At 51.0% G+C, this 21,536-nt stretch overlaps 1 protein-coding gene across 1 annotated transcript in view; it reads left to right on the top strand.

Annotated features, from left to right (window-relative positions):
* PTGIS (prostaglandin I2 synthase) overlaps positions 1-21,536 on the top strand; it is a 39,398-nt gene that overhangs the window by 11,283 nt on the left and 6,579 nt on the right. The window contains exons 3-8 of the mRNA XM_054573616.1: positions 683-861; positions 3,059-3,202; positions 7,468-7,619; positions 14,020-14,201; positions 19,501-19,669; positions 20,663-20,844. Of these exons, the coding sequence (XP_054429591.1) occupies positions 683-861; positions 3,059-3,202; positions 7,468-7,619; positions 14,020-14,201; positions 19,501-19,669; positions 20,663-20,844 (1,008 nt within the window). The remainder of the gene's footprint in view (positions 1-682; positions 862-3,058; positions 3,203-7,467; positions 7,620-14,019; positions 14,202-19,500; positions 19,670-20,662; positions 20,845-21,536) is intronic.

Below are 21,536 nucleotides of genomic sequence, written 5' to 3' on the forward strand. Positions count from 1 at the left end.
TGACGGCTGCACAGACACTTGAGGGAGATGCCCTTCCCTTTGTCGTCCCTCCCGTGCTGTTTCCTTCCCGTCTGGGGCCGCGTGCTGCCTACAGAGCTCAGCCTCCCAAAGAAGTGGGTCTTGCTGGCACATTCTCTAGCATTTACCCAGCAGTATCTCCTGTCCATCTGTCCTTCCTTCTTTCCTTCCTTCCATGCATTTATCCACCCATCTATCCATCCACCCATTTATAACTATCCGCTAGCATTTATCCACAAACATCCTTCCATCCATCTACCCGTCCGTCCATCCCTCCATCCACCCATGATGCACATACGTCCACCTGCCGCCTTCTGTGGGCAGCCGCCCTCCTGGCTGGCGGTGCGACAATAAGCAAGATGACCATGGCAGGTGCTTAAGACTGAGGTAGTTAAGGGCACAACCTCGGGTTCATTCCAGTTCTAGCTCTGCCACTTCTCGGCTATGTCACCTTGGGCCCTTTCGTGCTTTCTCTAAGCCTCGCTTTATGGCTCTAAAGGGGTCAATGACAGCGTCTCTCACAGGGTGGTCGTGAGGGGCGGATGAAAGACCATTGTCCATTAGGTACCTGAAGGGCCAGTGCGTGGCACGGGTGAGCCCTTGACCGCGGACAGCTGCTGTAGTTCAGAGCGGCACCCCTCGCGCTAACCTGCCAACTCCCCAGGTGCTGGTGGGGGGCAGGTACGTCACTGTCCTCCTGGACCCACACTCCTACGACGCGGTGGTGTGGGAGCCTCGCACCAAGCTGGATTTCCACGCCTACGCTGTCTTCCTCATGGAGAGGATTTTCGACGTGCAGCTTCCGCATTACAACCCCAGCGATGAAAAGGCCAAGATGAAACCGTGAGTGGCTGAACATGGCACCTGCGGGAGGGGCTGGGGGGGGGCGATCTGCTTCCACCTGCTAGTTCCAGTCGCGCTTGTCTCAGCTGGTGTCCAGTAAAGACATTTTGTTTCAAGGAAACAAACAAAAACAAAAGATACAGCAACCCAAAATATTTGGACTGAGGAAGAACTCTTTACTTCTTAGAAGGCAGCTCTGATTTGCATAGAAAGAGACCAGGGTGTAGGTCAGCCAAACCTAGGTTCGCATCCCAGCTCCACTCCTTCCTAGCCTTGTGACTTTGGAGAAGCTTCTTCCCCCAGCTCATCCCAAGCCTGTTTCCACATCTGTAAAATGAAGGGAGGAGGGTAGGGTGGTTAATATTTTTGAGTATATAGTCTATGTCAGGCATCATGCACGATTTCATTATTCTGCTGGCATTGCTGGAGGGTAAGTAACTTTCAGCCCCATTTTATAGATGAGGACAGTGGGGCCCAGAGAAGTGACTTGCTCTAGGTCACACAGCTAGGAAGTGGAGCATGTGAACTATAAGGGACACTTACATCAACAGTAGGATGTTGACTCTGTATTCACTGAGCAAACATCTGAGGACCTGCTCTCCACTGCTCACCATCCTAGACGCAGGGGGCACAGAGGGATGCCAGCCACCTCTGAGGACACCTAGCACATGCCAGGTGTTCGATAGGCACACGTCCATATTCGTGCAGTAGCCTCAAGAGGAAGGTATTTTCTATTCTCATTTTACAGATGAGGCTCAGAGAAGCGAAGTGACTTGCCCAAGGTCTACTGCTAGTAAGTGGCAGAGCTGGGATTTGAACCCAAGTCTGTAGACTCCACAGCCCATTCTCCTCCCCCCAAGATACTGAGGAAATGAGACTCTGCACCCACCCCTAAGGGCCCCGCAGGCTGATGCTAATCTTTACTGCTCCATGTCCACGAAGAGTGACCGCCCGGAGTTAGGTAAAGTGCCTGGAAGGCTGGGTTTCGCAGGACGGCTAACGCTGAGGAAAGGCCAGCCCTGTGAGGGACACACTGACGCGAGGCAGTGACCTTGGCTTTGTGGGACAGCTGCTAGGAGTATCTCTGAGCCTGAGTGTCCTGGGTCCCGCCATTCCAGGGGGTCATAAGGGCTCATTAGCAATAAGAGCCCGCAGTTCACTACATCCTACCCCACTACCCAGGGAGGACCCCTGTTTCCTCCAGTGTCCGCCCCCAAGGGTTTCTGGGAATTCCTCTCAGGTTGGCATGGCTGCTGCATCTACTCTCTCTGTAGAGGACTAGTGCCTGGAGTGGGATCGGGAAAACAAGGTCAGGGTCAAGGCCTATCACAACCTCCCATTTGCTGAGCACTTACTTAATGTGCCAGGTGCTCTCTTAAGCCCTTTACACACATTATCTCACATGGGTCATGTGTGCTGCTCTTCCAACTTGAACATCCAAAAGCTTTTATGACCTGAAAGTTCATGGAACCCTCTGGAAGTTTTCTTCCCCTCTTCAGTTATCCAAGAAACTTGGGGTTTACTCAGACTAAAGGGGTTCTACCCAAGCTTGTGTGCCCTGAGGAGGGATAGACTATCGTGGTGAAGACTATTATGGTGCCCTGGCTGGGGCGGCTCAGCGAGTTGAGCGCTGGCCTGTAAACAGAAAGGTCACCCGTTCAGTTTCCGGTCAGGACACAATCCTGGGTGGTGGGCCAGGCCCCCAGCTGAGGGCGTGCAAGAGGCAGCCAATGTTCTCTCCCTCTTTCTCCCTCCTTTCCCCTCTCTCTAAAAATAAATAAATAAAATGGTTTTGTTATTGTTGTTTTTTTATTTTTTAAAGAGCTCAGACTCCAGAGTTACGCAGATCAAAGTTTCAATCCCAGCCGTATCACTTATTGGTCGGGTGACCTTGGGCAAGTCACTTCCCTCTGAGTCTCTGAGTTTCTCTGTCTGTAAAATGAGTATCATAATGGTAACCATTAACCCTAGAGCTGCCAAAAATGAGATCATTGTGCTTAGCACAATAAATAGTACCAGTCGTCGACACTGATGATGAAAGCGATAGTATCGTCTTGTTAGAGCCGATCTTTCCCAAGGCCCCCGCTACCAACGAGAAACCGGAGCCCAAGCACCCTGAGGTCTGGCGAGGGAGGCGCCCGCAGGTGGATATCACCCCGTGGAAGCTGCTCTTTCACTTCTTCGTTCCCTGCCCCAGGACCCTCCTCCACAGGGAGCTGCAGGCGCTCACAGAAGCCATGTACACCAACCTCCGCACGGTCCTGCTGGGCGACGCCGCAGACGCGGGCAGTGGCTGGCACGAGATGGGCCTCCTCGATTTCTCCTACAGCGCCCTGTTCCGGTGAGCCCGGGCAGCCCCGCCCTCCTGCGGGGGGCCCAGCACTCTGGGCCTGGCTCGGTTACGAGTGGCTGGGGAACCATGAGCACTTTGTGGGTGGGGGAGCCCTTTGGGACACTGAAAGCAAAGACTGCCAGGTGGCATTTTGCGTCTCAGACCCCAGGTATTTACCTGGCTCAGCCTGCGAGTTGTAAAGGAGACAGAGGCCAAAAAGAGGGGCCTTGTTGGCTTTGGAATTTATTCTGTGTGAGATGGGCGACACTGGGGGGTTAAGCAGGGGGTTGACATGGTTGGACTTACGGCTTTAGAAACGCCCTCGGGGCGCTTTGAGCCGGGGAGCTCGGTTGCTCCGAGCGTCCTCCCAATACGCCAAGGCTGCGGGGGTGACTCGCTGTCAGGGCACATACAAGGAAGGACCAGTGAGCGCATAAAGAGGTGGCGCAACAAAGCAATGCTTCTCTCTCGCTCGCTCGCTCTCTAAAATCAGTAAATAAAGTTTAAAATAAAATAGAATGAAAGTGCTCTCTGGCTTCTGGGCGGAGACGAGGCCGCAGGTCAGGGGTGTAGCAATGAGAGGGAAGCAGGAGGACCCGTTAGGGGCTGTTGCAGTTGCCCAGGTAAGAGATAATGGTGGCCTGGACCAGGGAGGTGGCGATAATTCGGGGGAAGGAGCTGAAGGGACCTGCTGAAGGATTCGACTGGGGCGGGGGCGGTGATGGAGGAGCGTGAGGGCAAAAGCTACAGTCAGGGCAGCCCGTTGATTTTTGGTGGTACCATTAACTGACTGGCATTTCTTAAAAGAAAGGACACTTCAGCTCTAAAACATTAGAGGGACACAGTGTCAGCACAAAGGACAGGCATTCGCTGACACGTGGGCACCTGGCCACATTTGTGACACATGCATATGTGCATATGTGTAGGCTCCATGTGTGTTAATGCATGTCATCCTCGCAGCAGCTCTGTGAGGCTGGCACCCTACAAACCCCACGTGACAGATAAGAAAACTGAGGCCTGAGGGCCGAAGCCGTTTGCCTGGAGTCGTCCCACAGTGCGGGGGACGTGGCAGGGCCGGCTGCAGAGCCTATACTCTCAAGTGAGACCCTGGCTGTGTAAGAGATCCACATTTCTCTCTCTTGTCCCCCGAGGGGAGCAGCCACCATCGAGGGCTGTGACTGGTCTGGGTCAAGCTGGTTTGGTCCTCCCTGCCCTCGTGGAGCAAGCTGAGGTCCGCAAAGGGGCACCTGAAGCCACCCAGCAAGTTCACGGCCAGGCAGCTCCCCGGTCTCCTGGCTCCTGCCATGCCACCGTGCGTCCCTGTGTGGACAAAGAAGTCCCCGAGGAAGCTGTGGCGCTGGGGACGCTGGGGATGACGTGGCGGCAGCTGGGTCTCTTTGGGCCCACGTTGGCAGAAGGCACAGCACAAGGGTCAGATGTAAGTGGGTCCCTGTGCCTTTAAGGCCTGTGGCCTGGGCTGGGGCTCCTGCCTCCTTGCCTGGCAGCCAGGAGCCTTTTTGTCACCTCTGGAGCCCCTGAAATAGAAAGGGATGGGCAATTTGGATGACAGGCCCTTGTATGGAGGTACAGGTTCACATGGCCCCAAACCGTGAGATGCCACCGCTCCTTCCCCTGTGGGGCCCTGCCTCACTCAGAGTCACATCTGGAGTTCTCCTCCTGGCCTATAGGGTCCTGCATGATCATCCCCAACCCCTTCTGCTCTTATCCCCGGCCTGTGTCCCCATTGCTCTCTTCCCTGTCATCTCCCGGGCCTCCTTGCTGCCCTTGAACAAGCCAGGCATACTTTCACTTCAAGGCCTTTGCAGTTTCTGTTCCCGTGCCTAAGAATGCTGTTCCCTACACGTCTTCATGGCTTCTACTGCACTTCATTTAAGTCTCATCGCAAGTGTCACCGCCTTCAGGGAGGCCTTTTCTGCCACCCCATTTAATAGGATGGCCGTCCCTTGCTATGTAGCCTCATTCCAGCCTTTTCTTTAGAGCACCTAGCGCCACCTGTAGATCATATGTATATTCACACATCATTATTGTCTTCAGCCAAGTCATGTGTTATTTTGATGTGCAGGTGCCATCGGAAGGGCCCTCTCTTCCACAGTGTGACCCCTTGTAGCCTTTTTGGTATGGACTTTTGGGGGGTTTATTTTTTATTGTCTATTTTGGTAGACAATATGGTATAAACTTGAAAAAGTTTCTCTGTTTTAATTTAAAAAACCAGTGCAAGTGGGATGACAAATGGCAACCGGTGTTTAACTGCGGTGTCACGGGGGCCACAGGGCCTGCTGAGGGCCGCCTGGCCCTGTCTAAAAGGGGAGGCCGTGACTCGACCCCTGCCCGGGGCTCCCAGGCCCGACTACAGGCTTGGGGGCGGGGCGGGGGGGCAGATCCTGCCCTTTTTCAAGATGAGATGAGGAGGAAGTCCAGATTTTGTGTGAATTTCCCCAAATGTTGAAACTCAGTTTGTTTTTAGGCAAGCTCTGTTGACCAAACAACACACATCTGTGGACTAAATGCAGCGTGTGGGCTGTCCTTTACAACTCTGCCAAGGGAAGTGGGGCGTTTGGAGAAGGGGGCCCAGGGCCTCACAGGGCTGGGGCAGATAGGGGGAGAGGATCCCTCCTGGGCCGGTGCAGAGGCTCGAGAAGGCCACGGGCCAGACTCTGGGAGGAGCTCGTTTCAGCCGCTCTGAAGGAAGCGCTGTTCCGCTCAGCGCTGCGGGATGGGCGGGTGGTGAGTGGGGCACGGGGAAGGCGGACAGCGTGCTGGACGACTGAGCTCAGAACCATGATGACCCTGCCATTTTCTCCCAAGATCAGTGTTCTCAGCGTTAAGTTCTAACCACTCATCCATCCGCACACCCTCCCTCCTGTCCATCCATCTATCATCCATCCAGCTACGCTCCTGCCCGCCCATTCAACCATCCACCCATCCACCCACCCATCCATCTACCTTCCCTCCCATCCATCTTTCCAACCATCCATCCATCCATCCAGCCAGCCATCCATCCAACTATCTATCCAGGGAACATTTACCAAAGGCCCACTACGTGCCTGCACCTTGCGGGTAAGGCAGTGTCAGGACTAGACAGGCCCCTCTCGGCCCCCAGCCTCCCTCACTCGGCGTCCACCCTCCCCTCCTCTGGAAAATCCCGCTCCGGGCAGATCCAGGGTCGAGGAGGAGCTCAAGGGGAGTAACAGGCTTCAGGCTTCGGTGGTGCCTCTCTGCAGAGGCCCCTCCCACCCCGCAGAGAAAGTGAAAACCTGCGGTTTTCCTCCCAGGACGAAGGCCAGTGGGTCTGGGACTCCTGAAAGTATTTAAAGGTGACTGGAGGTGAAAACATTTCCTCTGGAACTGTTCCTGCTGGGAGAGAGCACGCGCGGGCGCGCGCACGTCCCAGGGCACACTTGCTCCTGTGGCTCATCCTTTCTCCACTCCCCACCAGGCCCTGTCCCTCTCCCGCCTGACCCCTTGGGTCAAGCCCAGCCTTCTCATGGTTGCAGCCCCTGCCCTGCACGACCAGCCCCGCCAGCTCCCAGACTGCTTCTGCCCCTGTCCGCTTGCACTCCAGCTCCAGCGCCTGGACCAGCGTCACCTGGCCGCTCTGACCAGGCCGAGCTGCTCCCTCAGCCTTGGGCCTTCGCCCAGGCTCTGCCTTCTGCCTGAACCCCTTGACCCTCTTTTTTCCCTGCTCACCCTGCAGGTCTCAGCTCAGACCCTGCCTCCTCCAGGGAGCCTGCCCTGATTCCCTCTGCAGGGGCAGGAGCTGGCTCACCTGGCCTGGGGCTCTGTCTCACCCCGCTGTCCCCCTTAGTCGCTCTACTCCAGCCTCACCAGCCTCCTTGCTGCCCCGCAGCCCTCCCATCTCCTTCCTGCCTCTGGAGGTCGGCACCCACAGAGGTCAGCACCCACGGTACCCTCTGCCTCGGGCCCTGCCCTCTGCGCTTTCCTTCAGGTGTCAGCTTAATGGCAAGGCCCTTCGCCCGCTCCCTCCCACATGCCTCGGAGCAGCGGCTGACGTATCAGTTCACCCATTTCTCTTGTCTATGGCCTGTCTCCTGCACCAGAGTGTCTACTCTGTGAGGCATTGAGGGCTTGTCTGTTTTATTTAGTGTCTCCCGGCTCAGAACAGTCTGGGCAAACAGTAGGAAAACTAGGTGCTCCCTGGGTATATGAATGGAGAAAAGCTTGTAGGCTGCCATGGGAGGGTCTGGCCGGGAGTGACCAAGGAGGACCCCTGACCTCCTGTTTGCTGTCCTCAGAGCCGGGTACCTGACGCTGTATGGAGTCGAGGCCCTGCCACGTACGCCTCAGAGTCAGGCCCAGGACCGCGTCCACTCAGCCGACGTCTTCCACACCTTCCGCCAGCTCGAACTGCTGCTTCCGAAGCTGGCACGAGGCTCCCTGTCAGTGGGTGAGCGCCCGGGGCAGGGGCATGGGTGCTGGTGGGTGCTGGGACAGACTGAGCGACACAGAGTGGGCGTCCAAGCTCAAGGCGGAGGATCTCACCTGTAAAATGTGAAGAAGAGCAGGACCTTCCTAGAAGGTGGCTGTCAGGATTGGCTGAGGTAATAAGGGAAAAAAAAAAAAACTTTTTGAGCTTCCTTATGTGCCTGATACCAGGTTAATGAAGTATTGTCTCATTCATTGCTCACAACAGCTCATCACTTCATTTCCTTTGTTTATATATTGTTATAAACCAAACTTGAACCCATTAGATTGTTTAAATTAAGAAACATATTATTGTGGGTAAAAATTCATAGATGTAGACAGTAAAAAGTAGTAACATTCATTCTTCCAAGCCCAGCTTCCTTTAGAAATAGATGTTAACATGCTGACATACATCCCTTCACAGTATTTTGTCGGAATATTCTATTTTGCAAATAGAGACAGATATACATATCTAGAGTGTGTAATTTTTTTAAAAAGGGGGTTATATCCATTATGTGCAACTTTGTAAAATTTGTTTTTAGAGAGAGGGGAAGGGAAGAGGAAAGAGAAGGAAAGACACATCAATGTGTGGTTGCCTCTCACGCGCCCCCTACTAGGGACCTGGCCTGCAACCCAGACATGTGCCTTGATTGGGAATCGATTCAGCGACCCTTCGGTTCGCAGGCCAGTGCTCAATCCACTGAGCCACACTGGCCAGGCCTGCAACTTATTTTTTTTAAGCTAACAATATAAATATATTTTCCGCTGTCAATATAAACATCTTCTAGGTGCTAGCCAATGCAATTAGATAAGGGAAATCAATTACTGATATAAGAATTAAAACTATCCCTATTTGCAAATGGTCTGCTTACCCTTGCAGGTCTCAGGAAAACCTCAGAAAATCCATGACAGAACAAACTGAAGTAAAAAAAACAAAAACAAACAATCTAGCAAAATAGAAGGACATAAAATTAACAAAAGATATAGACACCCTTCCAGCCCTTACATGTCAGTATTTAGGCAGCCACGCCCCTCCAAAGGGTTATTATAATCGTTTCCTTTTGTGTGTGTGACAATTATAGTATCTTGCTGTACTGATTTTATTTCTTGCTTGCTGGTGATTTTATCTCTTGATGACATTTTCTTGGAAGTGGGTTTTTCCAGGTCAAAGGGCATACACATTAAAATGTTTATTAGTCATTACCACATCATTTCAAAAAAATGGAGCAATTTCTCTGCCTACCCAAAAGGAAGGAGCCCACCAGATGTTATCAGTCTTTGTATTTGTTCACCAATCTGATGGGCAGAGCTGAGTAACTTGTTTTAATTTGCATTTTCCCACAGCCTTCTCAACACGCAGTTTTCAGCCTTTAAAGGCTTGCCAGTCTGATGGTACCAAAGGTCATCTGGCTTTATAGGTTTTTCCCAGTTGATTGAGATGAAACATGTTTTCATGTTTTCTCAGCCATTTGCTTTTCCTCTCTGTGAGTTACCTATTCGTGTCTCCTAACATCTTTTTCGAGGCAAATCTTTATCTCATTGACTCCTGCCCTCAACGTCGGAAGTGTAGTATCATTATACCCACTTTGCAGGTAAGAAAATTGAGGCTCAGAGAGGTCCCTTGTCATAGACACAGCTGGTGGGGGGCAGGGTCAGCAAAGTGGAAACTTGGTTTGTCTGATTGCAAAATGCTATGCCTAAATCACCTGACACATCCCAGCTCCGACTACCTCTCCAGGAAAGTGGTGTCTGCATTGCCCTTTGCTCCATGGTGACACTTCGCTCCCCTGGAGGGAGGCAGAAGGGGACCCGCCATCCTCCTGAGAGCAGCCCTGGGCTTGGAACAGGATGGCTGCATTTCCCAGTATAGGCAGCAGGTGGCGGTGTTGGGAAAGGTTTCTCAGTTCAAGGCTGAAAGCTGGTGGGCAAACCTGTCCCTATCAAAATATAAAATGCACGTTCTTTTAATCCTGAACTTCTGTTGCTAGGAATTATTCCACAGACATGCTTGCACATGCCTACAGACACACCAAGATATTCATTGCCATGTTGCTTGTAATAGCAAATGCTAGAAACAACCTAAATGTCCAGCAGTAAGGGCTGATGAAATAAATTATGCATTCATAGAAAGGGATGTGCTGCTACAGGATTAAATCTACTGTTACCAGAAAGGTGTGCACAGTGGGTATATTGTGCTTTTTATTTATTTTTTATTTTTTCTAATTCTATTGAGATATAACTGACATATGTACTGTATCGTGTACTGTATATGTACATATGTGATCGTGTACTGTATAACTTGACTTACATATTTTGTGAAATGATTACCATAATAAGTTTAGTTAATATCCATGTGTTTGTTTTGTTTTAAAGATTTTATTTACTTATTTTTTGAGAGCAGGGAAGGAAGGGAGAAAGAGAGGGAGAGAAACATCAATGTGCAAGAGATACATCAATCAGTTGTCTCTAGTACACCCCCAGCCAGGGGCCTGTCCTGCAACCCAGGCATGTGCCCTGACTGGGAATTGAACCAGTGACCTTTCCATTCGCAGGCCGGCACTCAATCCAGAGGGCAACCTCCGTGTATTTTAAAATGTGAGAACATGTGTAGATTTTTGCTCTGGGAAGCCTTAGATAAGTTGAAGAGAAATTTACTTTTATAATATACCCATTTGAACTTGAACTTGTAGAACTTCTTTTTATTATTATTATTATTTATTATTTCACCATGTGCATGTATTACTCCTTCTCTGCTCTAAAAAAACATAAACATATTTTAAAAGAAAACTGACCCTTAGCATGGGGTCTGGTGTTTCTCTTACAGTAGGTCATTGGGCAGCAGTTAAATAAAGCCCCAAGCTAAGCTAGCTGCTTCTTTCTACAACATTCATTTCACTGATTATTTTGTGGGGAGGCTATTTCATTTGACTCTTGCTTTGAGGCAGCAGGCATTCTTATGTTAAAGGACCAGAGAGTCTAATACATAAACGTAACTCATTTTAAAGGGAGAACGCAGACTTTAAAAGCCTATCTCCTAAAGGGGGCCTCTCTGTGCCCAGGTCTCTAGGGGACAGAGGCACTGCTGAAGAAAAACTTGAGAGGTGCCCAAGCCTGGGACCCTCTTTCTGCAGGTGGGGAGAGTGAGGTACAGAGGTGGATGCAGCTCCAACAATTCCACACAGCATAGGAGGTCTGGGATTTGAACCTGCAGGTAAGGGAGGGAGAAAGAGAAGGAGAGAAACATCGATCAGCTGCCTCTTGCATGTGCCCCACGGGGGACCTGGCCCACAGCCCAGGCACGTGCCCTGACTGGGAACCCGCCTGGTTTCACTTCATGGGTCGAAACTCAACCAACTGAGCCATGCCGGTCAGGACTGTGTAAGGTCTTATTTTATATCCTCCTAATGATCCTATCAGCCAGATGGGGAAACTGAGGCTCAGAGGTACAAAGTGAGTTGCCCAAGATCATCCTTCTACGAAGAAGCAATTTATCGTTATTCCTTAATCACAGAAATAATTAAGAAATGGTATGTGAATACATCCTCCTTGGGCTAATAATTTGCTGACATTCATTAAGCTTCATTTAGTCACATAGCTAATGTGCATTAGGCCCATTGTGGGTATCACTTTCTGTGTGGTGCATGTTAATGCATTCTAGCTCTGCATAACCCTGTGGGGTGGGCACTCTTACCCTGTGTCATGGGTGAGAAAATCGAAGTGTTAAGGGGGAAGGTGATTCATCCAAGGCCAGGCGCTCTGCTCCAGAGCTTCGGCTCTTATCTGGGCTCCCCTCTGTCTTAGAAAAAAAAAATTGAATATCGCAGAAAAGGGAAATTCTCCTCCCAAAGTTACCATTGTTACCAGTTTGGTGTTGTCTTTCTAGAACTGTGTGGTTCCTTGAATGCAAGCCATAGAATTAAAGTCTAAATTTTCTATCGGGCACTTTTAAAAAGGAGAGAGATGAAATCAATTTTAATAATACATTTTCTTTAACTCAGTATATCTAAAATTAACTCAGCATTTCAGCATGTCATCGATATAAAAATTATTAATGAGATCATTTACATTTTGTTACTCATGACTCACAGCACATCTCAGCTTGGGCTAGCCACATTTTAAATGCTCGAAAGCCATCTATGGCCTGCAGTCACCTTACTGCACAGAGCGGTTCTAGACCATTCTTCATGTGTAGAAATACAGCACAGGCCCAAATTATACTGTGATCCAAATATACAGCGAACCCCCGTTTTCCTAGTGGGAAGGTATTTTTTTGGTTTGCTTTTTGGTCAACCCAAATATAGAAATAATTAGAAATGGAAATGAAAAAGTTCGACTTCCCCTTAATGATTTTGCTGAACATCTGTTGTTAAGCTCACATGCTACATGAACTTTTGCTTTCTTCCTACTCTTGCATTTTGGGAAATGGTTTTATTCAGCCAGCACCTTCGACATCTGCATCATTTGACTGAGTCACCAAACTCAGGTTCCCAGCTCCCCTCTCCCTCACTCCAGCATCATCTGTATGAGCTACGGAATGAAGTTACTGAATCTTGGTATCTCTGACTCTATAGTCTTTTCTCTGGAAATTTTCTCTGGGTGGCGGCTTGCCAGACTATGAGTGTATGTTTTGTGGTTCATTCATTGAAAATAGAAAATCGTAACAGTGAAACGTCTCCCTCCCTTTCTTGTCATATGATCTTCCACCCAATTCTCACTCTCCCCAGGTGGCTGACTTTATTAGTTTTGCATGGATCCTTCCAGGGTTCCTTCAGGCAAGTGTAAGCAAAGTGACTGTGTTCTTATTGCTCTCCCTCACCCCACCAATGCACACCAAACATACTACTGTGGGCGCTTCACTTTTTCCTAACGATATACGTATAGTAGCAGTAACTGTATCTTAAGTGGAGTGTGTCCCTGTGCTGTTCTAAGGGTTCTACAAATGTTCATTGATTTGAGGATCAAATCATTGCTATAAATTTTTAACTTTTTTGCTAGTCCATTTTTAAAAATTATACAACACCTTCTTTGGCTCATTTTCCAGAAGACATTCAATACTTCTCTTTTTTTAATGTTGGTAAAATATACATATTATAAAATGTACTGTTTTAACCGCTTTTAAGTATACAGGTCAGTGGCAATAAGTACGTTCACAATGTTGTGTAACTATATTGTTATCTATTGTCAGAAATTTTTCATTGTCCAACAAAAGCTTTCCATTAAACAATAACCCCATCTCCTTCTCCTCTAACCCAAGCTAACCTTTATTCTCTCTGCCACTGTGAGTTTGACTGCTAGGTACCTCACATAAGTGAATCATACACTATTTCTCCTTTCGTGTCTGGCTTATTTCACGCAGCATAATGTTTCCAAGATTCTTTTGTGTTGCAGCATGTGTCAGAATTTTCTTCTTTTTTAAGGCTGAATAATAGTCCATTGTTTGATTGTTTCCCCCTTTTATCTATTGCTAATAGTGCTCCTATGACCATGAGTGTTCGAGTAGCTGAGACCCCCTGTCAGTTCTTTTGAGTAAATATCCAGACGTGGAACTGCTGGATCATACGGTAATTCCATCTTTAGCTGCTTGAGGAACTACCAAATTTTCCCACAGTGGCTGCACCCTTTTGTGTTCTTCCCAGCATTGCACAAGGTTCCAGTTTTTCCACATCCTTTCTTGTTATTTAAGGTTTTGTGGGTGGAGTTTTTGACACTAGCCTTTCTAATGGGTATGAAGTGGTCCTTCATTATGGCTTTGGTTGGCATTTCCCTAATGATTAGCGATGTTGAGCATCTTTACCTGTGCTTATTGGCCATTTGTACATCATCCTTGGAGAAATGTCTATGCAAGTCCTTTGTCCATTTTTTTAAATTGGGTTTATTTGGGTCTTTTGTTGATGAGTTGTAGGAGTTTTCAATATATTCCGGGTATGAGACCCCTATCAGATAGAAGATTTGCACATATTTTCTCCTTTCTGTCGGTTGTCTTTTCATACTGCGTTGCTTTGTAAAATCATCTTTAAAAGCAGTGTTTACAGCAATATTCAAGACCTGCACTTGTGCTCTCTCACCTCAAAGAATTCCAGTCATTCTTAATCTGTTAGATTTCTGGGCCTCCTTTTTTGAGCTGTCTCATCGGGTGGCGCCTACAGGCACCCAGAACTGTTACCAGTGGAGGGGGCTGCAGCGCCTCTGCGCCCCACGCTCACCCACTTTGTCTCTGCCTGCCTGTCCCCGTCCTCGGGCGTTCTGATGAGATCAGTCTATGGAGGGACCTGGGCAGGAGATTTAAAAGCTCCTGGGTGATTCTCCAGGGCTCAAAAAATTGGGAAACACAGGAAAATAATGCATTTCAGATGAACATTTGGAAGATAAACTTGTTCCTGCAGGGGACAAGGACCGTGCATGCAGCGTCAAAGGTCGCCTGTGGAAGCTGTTGTCGCCCTCCAGGCTGGCTACCCGGGCGCAACGGAGCAGCTGGCTGGAGAGCTACCTGCGGCACCTGGAGGAGATGGGCGCGTCGGAGGAGATGCGGGCGCGGGCCCTGGGGCTGCAGCTCTGGGCCACACAGGTGGGCCCGGCGTGCGAGGGGGGCGCGCAGGTGTGTGGCTGTGTCTGTGTGCATATGAGTGAGTGGTATGTGTGTGTGCATGCGTGAAGGTGTGCATTTGTGAGCATGGGGGATGGGCTTGTGCACACACGGCCAGTTCCCTGATCCTCTTAACTGGGAAAGGGTATCATGCACAGGATCGCTGATGAGGAGGGGACATGGGACTGAGGGAAGAGCTCACAAGGGGCCTGCGAGTCCTGGTAAGCGAAGACGGGATTTTCTCTGGGCAAGTTGGGAGCCCTGGGAGCAAAGAAGGGACAGGATCCGAGGAGCAAGGGCAGAAGCAGGGACATGATAAGGAGACAGTGGTGGCAGGACCGGCTGGTGGCCGTGGAAATGATGAGGATGTGGAGAGGTCCTGGAAACACGAGAAGGACAGCGCCGGTGGACTTAGGAATGGACCAGGCCTTGCAGGGAGGGAGAGCGGGCTGAGGGTGCCGCCACCCTCACCCCACCCCAAAGCCCCGCCTTCTCTCAGTCCTGACAGTTGCTCAGGCAGACATTCTAGGCAGTTCCTCTCCCATCGACTCGCAGCTTATTTTTAGTTTTCTCTCAGAGCCATTAACCATCCCTGTAGGCGGAGGCCAGCGAGGGGCGGGGCGGGGTTTGCTCAGCAGTTGGGCCCCATTAGTGCCTAATAACATATTTATGGGCAAGGATTGGAGCTCCGAACCATTTCCAGAATCCCTGGCGGAAATGACCCCTGTCAGCAGAATTGGGTGCTGGCCCTGGGGGCTCGAGTGACAGAAAGTCCGGGGAACAGCCTTTGGCAGGGCCAGGATTTGGGGACAGGACATCCTCTGAGGTTGAGTCATTGGCAGCGTCCACAATCCAGGCAGGCGGGAAGGCCCTTGGAGAACACACGTCTTGAGGGCAGGGCCAAGGTGCTGTGTCGCCCGGGGGTTCAGGCACGGGCTCTGTGACTGCCCTGCCACTTCCTGGCAAGTCAGTCGCTTAACTCTTGATGCTTGGGTTTACTCATCTTTAAAATGTAAGTGGCGGCAGCCTCCTCAAGGTGTTGTGAAAGGGAGGAGAGGCGGAAAGGGAGTGGTATCTGGGCTTGGCAGAGAGCGAAAGCTCAGTCAACGTGTCTCGCAAATGCCTAGCGAGGGCCCAGGGTGTGCCAGGCACCGTTCTAGTAGCTGGGGAGAGAGCAGTGAGCAGAACCAAGATCCCGGCCCTTACACAGCGGACATCCTGGTGGGAGAAACGGACTCTTAATAAACATGTATGTAAAATATGCTAGAGGGGTGTTCGGTGGGGGACCAATGAAGCTGGGGAAGAGATTAGCAGAGGGGAGTGAGGAGGGCCTCCTTCAGATAGGGCGGTCAAGGGAGGCCTGGCCAAGGAGCAGAAACCTGAAGTGAGGGAACGAGCCATGTAGGTATAGAGGATGAGGGCATCCAGGTGCGGGGGAACAGCATGTGCAAAGGCCCTGAGGTGGGGATGAGGATGATGGGGCAGAGAAGCAGCAGGTGTCGGGCCACTCAGGGCCCTGGAGGCCATGGGGAGGACTTTGGCTTTTCCTCTGAGTTGGGAAGCCTCTGAGGGCTGTGAACAGAGGGGCAACATGGCCTGTCTTCTGCTTTAGAGGGGTCGTTCTGGCTGCACTGCAGTGGGAGGAAGAGGAAGCGGGGAGACCAGGGAGGAGGCCGCTGCAGTTACCAGGCAAAAGGAAGGTGCTAGACCAGAGGGCAGGGCGGAGAGTGATTGGGTGCTGGATATGTTTCCGGGTAGAGCCAGCAGGGTTTGCTGTTGGCTGGGACGCTGGGGGTGGGTATGAACCAGGATGGCTCCAGGTGGGGGTCTGAGCGGGGCGGAGGGGGGTGGGGAATGACGTTGGCATTAACAGGTCAGGCAGATGGTGGAAGGAGCGCGCGTTGGGGGAAAAACCAGGGGTTTGGGTTGGGGCCTGCTGAGTTTGAGATGGAAAATGGTGGGAGTGATATCTAAAGAAAAGAGCCCGGACTTCAGGGTTAGGGTCCGGGCGGGAGACGTTCATTTGGGAGTTGTCGGTATAAACATGGTATGGAAACCACTGGCCTGGGGATCGCTGGGATGAGAGGGGATAAGGAAGTTTGGGGGGTGGTGTGGAAGATGAGGGAGAGACAGCAAAGGAGACAGAGGAGGAGGGGCCGGGGGGTGGGAGGGCACAGGGAGGGTGCGCCATCCAGAGGTCAGGTCGGAAAGTATTCCGAGAGGGCGAGGAATGGTAGTTGTGATTGCTATTGTCAGGTCGGAATAGAGGCATGAATCGTCTTCAGAAGCAGTCGCGCGCATACCACGTGCCACGTGCCATGTGCCACGTGCCAGCCATCCTGTTGGATATTTTACAGACATCTCATAGGGTCCTCACAAAAGCCCCATGAATCCAGAGCCCCAAAGCCTGGAATCAGGCTGATGCAGGGGCCGGCTGGAGGCTTCTGCGTCCAGGGACCTAGAGGAGGAGCGGGTGGCCTGAGACCGAAGGTCCAGGCAGGAGGAGAGGCCGGCTCTACGGGCACATGGGTCGAGGTGGGCAGAGGAGGAGAGTCCCTGCAGGCTCCTCTCGACACAGGCTTCCCTCCCCACTCGGGCCTTGGCCTGTGGCTTCAGTGCGGGGACTGAGGCTCGACCTCCTGGGTAAATGAGGCAGGGCCCCACCAGAGAAAGCTGTACTTCCAGGGCAGTGAATTCAGAATCTTCTGTGGTGTGTGACCACACAGCACATGAACATGTGCACACACACACAGAGCCATGCTCACACACATCTATGCAGCGCGATGGAAGGTGGTCTTGTCACCTCCCTAACTCGCCACAGCTTTTTCCTGAAAGCCGAGGTAACCGAGCAGTCTCGTGCTCCGCTCCTGCTTTGTAATTAATGAGCCGTGGCCCCCATCGGACCATCCTGGCGAGAGAAAATGGCCTTGGCCCTGCGTTAACCTGAGGCTGAATTATTTATCCCCTACATTCCCTTGGCTATTTGAGTGATGAACAGCAACTGACCTTGCTTGTCTCTGCCGGACCTGAGGTGCTGGAGGAAACCTCAGAGGGAGTCCCATGTCTCTGCTCGTTCTCCAGCCTGGGGGAGGGACCGGAGGGAGGGAGAAACCTTTCTTGAGCACCTGCTCTGTCACCAGCACGTGGGGGTCGCTTGCCTCCAGCCTCAGCGGACCCTTGTGGCTGCTCCAGGGGTGGGCATGGTGTTATTTGAGCAAAAGGGAAATTCTGAGACCTAGAGGAGAAAGTGACTTACTTGTCCGGAGTGACAGGAAGTGGGGAGCTGGGATTTGAACCCAACTCTGCCTCGTCCCAGTTCAGGGCTCTGCCTTGAACTGTCTTCCAAGCTGACTTACAGGCCCCACCCCAAAGGGACACAGATGTTTATGTGACAAATGGAGTCTCTGCTAGGGTGGGCAGTGGGCAGGGACTCAGGAGTGCTTAGTTTTTGTTTTCAGTAAACGGTGTGGTAATGGCGCAGGCTTAGTAGGGGAATTGAACAACGTTACACAGCCCCTCCTTGGCACTGAAATCATCATGGTCGCTGAAGAGGAAGAAAGGACAGAAAACTTGTTTCACCATCATTGATGCTTTGATGCATTTGTTTACTGCCTTTTCTGTATGTTTGTCTCCAGTGGTTAAGACCATGCAGCTTTTTAAATCCCACTTTTAATGTGTCATGCACATTTCTCTGTGTCCTTGCAGATCCCTGTAAAAAAAAAAACTCACTCACTTTTGTTTTGCTTAAAAGTGGTACATTATGTTAAAAGCTTAAGCAGTTGAAAAGGATGTATGCCGTGAAAAGCCTGCCTCCCCTTCCCGTCCTCGGTTCTCCGAGGCTCCTAGAGGGTCTGTGCTTCTTCACATCCATCCTCTTTAGTCAGACACACCCACGGGGCACGCCCCTTTCTGCGTAGCCGTTTGCATGCCTCAGTGTGCCTTGTCTCTAGTCCTATATCAGTATCTGCAGAGCTGGCTGCTTTGCGACAACTTCCTGTATCATCCTCGGGATGGATCATCATTTATCTCACTGATCTCCCATTGATAGACATTGAAGTTGCTTTCAATCTCGTTCCATCAGCACTGTGGTAAATATCTTCGTGCAAGTAATTTTTTGTCCGTGTGTGATTATGTCTTTAACAGAATTAATGGGTAAACATGGGATTTAGTAGCTGCTTAATACTCCATTGTTATGGTTGAATAGAATAGTCGTGTATGGTAGGACAAGATTCCCCACCCCCGCCCACTGAGGCTAGTTGCTGTTCATCCATGCCTCATTTAAGGGTAGCCTATACACGTTTGGGCCACACGCTGAGTACATGAGTGTTAAAATGTTCAGTCAGGGCTAAGGTCTTGGAGCAAGAAATTCCATCCATTTTCCTAATTATTTAGCTAATGGGAAGTTTGAAATAATTTTTGTTCAAGACATTCATAACTTTCATAGTCATCATTGATCATTGTTGCTTTGCTTGATACGTACACAGCACTCACATATTTGAAAGCAAATATTTAGATATTGTATCAGTTTGCTGCTGTTGTATACCAGCCAACCACAAAAATTCAGTGGCATACACTGATGCGCCTTTATTTAACTCACATGTCTTGGGCCCGCTGGCAGTCAACTGGTCTAGACTGGGCTGAGCCAGACAGCTCAGCTCTGTTCCGTGTGTCTCCCATCCTCCCCTTGGGACCAGTGGGCTAGGAGGCAAGTGGAAACATACAAGGTCTCTTAAGGCCTAGACTTAGAACTGCTCTTCTGTCCATTCTGTCTCATTCTATTGGCCAGAGCAAGTCACATGACTGAGCTCAGATTCAAGGGGCGGGGAAATGCTCTCTGCCTCTTTAATGGGAGACAGTCCAAAGTCACATGGTAAGGGGGTGGATGCACGGAGGGGTAAAGAATTGGGGCGAAGGGTGCAGTCATCCTCAGAGGTTAGCAGTCATCTTAACTGACCACTTTGTTACTCTTACTGACAATTTTTGCTGGTTAGCTATGAAGATTATCTATGTGGCTGCATATCAGTGATTCTGCTCAAGGTCAGGGATGCCAGGGATGGCCTTGGGGTAGACACTGGACTCTGCCAAAATCCCAGTGCAGTTCTTGGCCATGTTCTGAGACTGCAGATAGACATAGGCCATGCCTAGATGTTTGGCGGGGGTGGGGACTAAGGCCTCCGGACCCCGGAGCCTCAGCCAGGGCTGTGTCCTCGGCATAGACCAGTCAGCTCACACCCCAGCTGTGTCCCCTCCACGGTACAACAGGGACTCTTTCTCCTTGCAGGGGAACATGGGTCCAGCTGCCTTCTGGCTTCTGCTCTTCCTCCTCAAGAACCCCGAGGCCCTGGCTGCCGTCCGTGGAGAGCTCGAGCGTGTCACCTGCCGCGCAGAGCAGCCCATCTCGCAGATGACCACCCCCCCACCGAAGGTTTTGGACAACATGCCTGTACTCGGTGAGGTGGTCAGACCCCTCAGGCAGCCCCGAGCCTGGGTCACCAGGCCCCTGCCCTACATGAGCTCCCGTCGTCCCGGGTCCGCCAGTGTCCTTGGACCTAAGGTGCCTCCGAGCCTCCTACCTTCTTAGACCTGGTGTCTCCATGCCTCAGTCTTAGCTGTTCATAGTCTCAGTAGGAGGTTTTTGGTTGCAAATGGCAGAAAACCTAACTTACACTGGCTGAAGCAAAGGGGAAAAAAAGGACTTTATTTGGGGCAAGTAACTAGAAAGTCCAGAGGTTTCTCGCTTCAGGTCCAGGTGGATCCAGGTGCTCTACCAATGCCATCAGAACTCAGTCTCTCTTCAGCTCCCAGCCTCGCTTTCTGCTGCGTCGGCTCCAGTCCCAGGCGGGCAAGGTGGCCACCAGGAGAGCCAGGCTGCCGTGCTCTCAGCCCGTGAGGCTGTGCCTCTCGGCAGCGTTCCCACCCAGAGTCCCAGGAATGTGTCGGCTTGGCTCCCTTTGGGCCATATGCTCATCTTGAGCCAGTCCTAGTGTTCAGAGGGTTGGGATGCTCTGATTGGCCAGTCATAACACAGCCCAGTCCCAGGAGTCAGGGGAAGAATCAACAGCCCAGCCCCTGACGGTAGGAGCAGGGCGGTCCCTAGAGGAAAATCAGGGAACTGTTTCCAGAAGGGGAGTGCATGCTGGGCAGGCAGGAACAACTGACACTAATGGCCTTGCTCTCTGCCTGGCCTTCTCTGTTGTCTTCTGTCTCCCGCCTTTCCTCCCAGCTTCTCTTAGGATCAGACCAAACGCGCCCTCTGAGGTCCCTGAGGGACCGTCACCATCACACCTCATGAACCGGCCCTCTTGGCCTCACTGTGTAATGGTGGGCAAGTCATGCTCCCTTTCTGAGGCTCCTCATCTTCCTCTGTAAATTGAGAGCTGGGGGTAGCATTTTAGTGGCTAAGAGGACAGCTGCTGACCTGTCCTTGTCCCTGCCCGGTGCAGACAGCGTGCTGAGTGAGAGCCTCAGACTCACGGCCGCGCCCTTCATCACCCGAGAGGTCGTGGTGGACCTGGCCCTTCCCATGGCAGACGGCCGGGAATTCGCCCTGCGACGTGGGGACCGCCTCCTCCTCTTTCCGTTCCTGAGTCCACAGAAGGACCCAGAAGTCTACACAGACCCAGAGGTAAATGGCACCACAGGGACCGTGGAAAAAGCAGCTGCTTCTAGATTAGCCAGATCTGAGTGGCATCCTAGCTCTGCTTTTTGCTGTGTGACCTTGTCCAGGCGACTTCACCTTTCTGTGTCTGTTTCCTCACCTGTGAAATAAACCTCATAATAGCACCTGCCTCGTGGGGTTGTCAGGAAGAGTAAATGAGATCATGTACGGAAGGCCTTTACAGTGCTTGGCACCTGGGGAGCGCTTCATAAGTGATAGCTGAGTGGTTTCCCTTTTTTCAGAATGTTGCAATGCCAACCTCTCAACATTTTTTCCTCTTCCTGGACTTGAAGATGGGAAACATGCACAATTTCTGATAGATTTGGGTGCTTGCTGTATGCCAGGCACTGACTGCTATGTCTACTCATCTATCCATCCATCAGTTTATCTACCCATCTATTCATTGATGCATCCATTCATCCACTCATCCATCCATCCATCTTCCTATCCATCCATCTGCCCATCCATCCATCCATCCATCCCCTGCCTTTCATTCATCAGTCTCTCCATTGGTCCATTCACCCATCTTTCATTCAGCACTTACTCTGCGCCAAGCCCTGTCCTCATATACAATTCTCACCTTACCACTCAGTGTACAATGCAACCAAATCAACATTCTCCTTTTAAAAATAATTCCTTTAAATTACAAAAGTAACATA

This window comes from Pteronotus mesoamericanus, unplaced genomic scaffold, assembly GCF_021234165.1.
Source record: "Pteronotus mesoamericanus isolate MK-2021 breed Mesoamerican mustached bat unplaced genomic scaffold, CSHL_Meso_final contig_25, whole genome shotgun sequence".
NCBI classification, from domain to species: domain Eukaryota; kingdom Metazoa; phylum Chordata; class Mammalia; order Chiroptera; family Mormoopidae; genus Pteronotus; species Pteronotus mesoamericanus.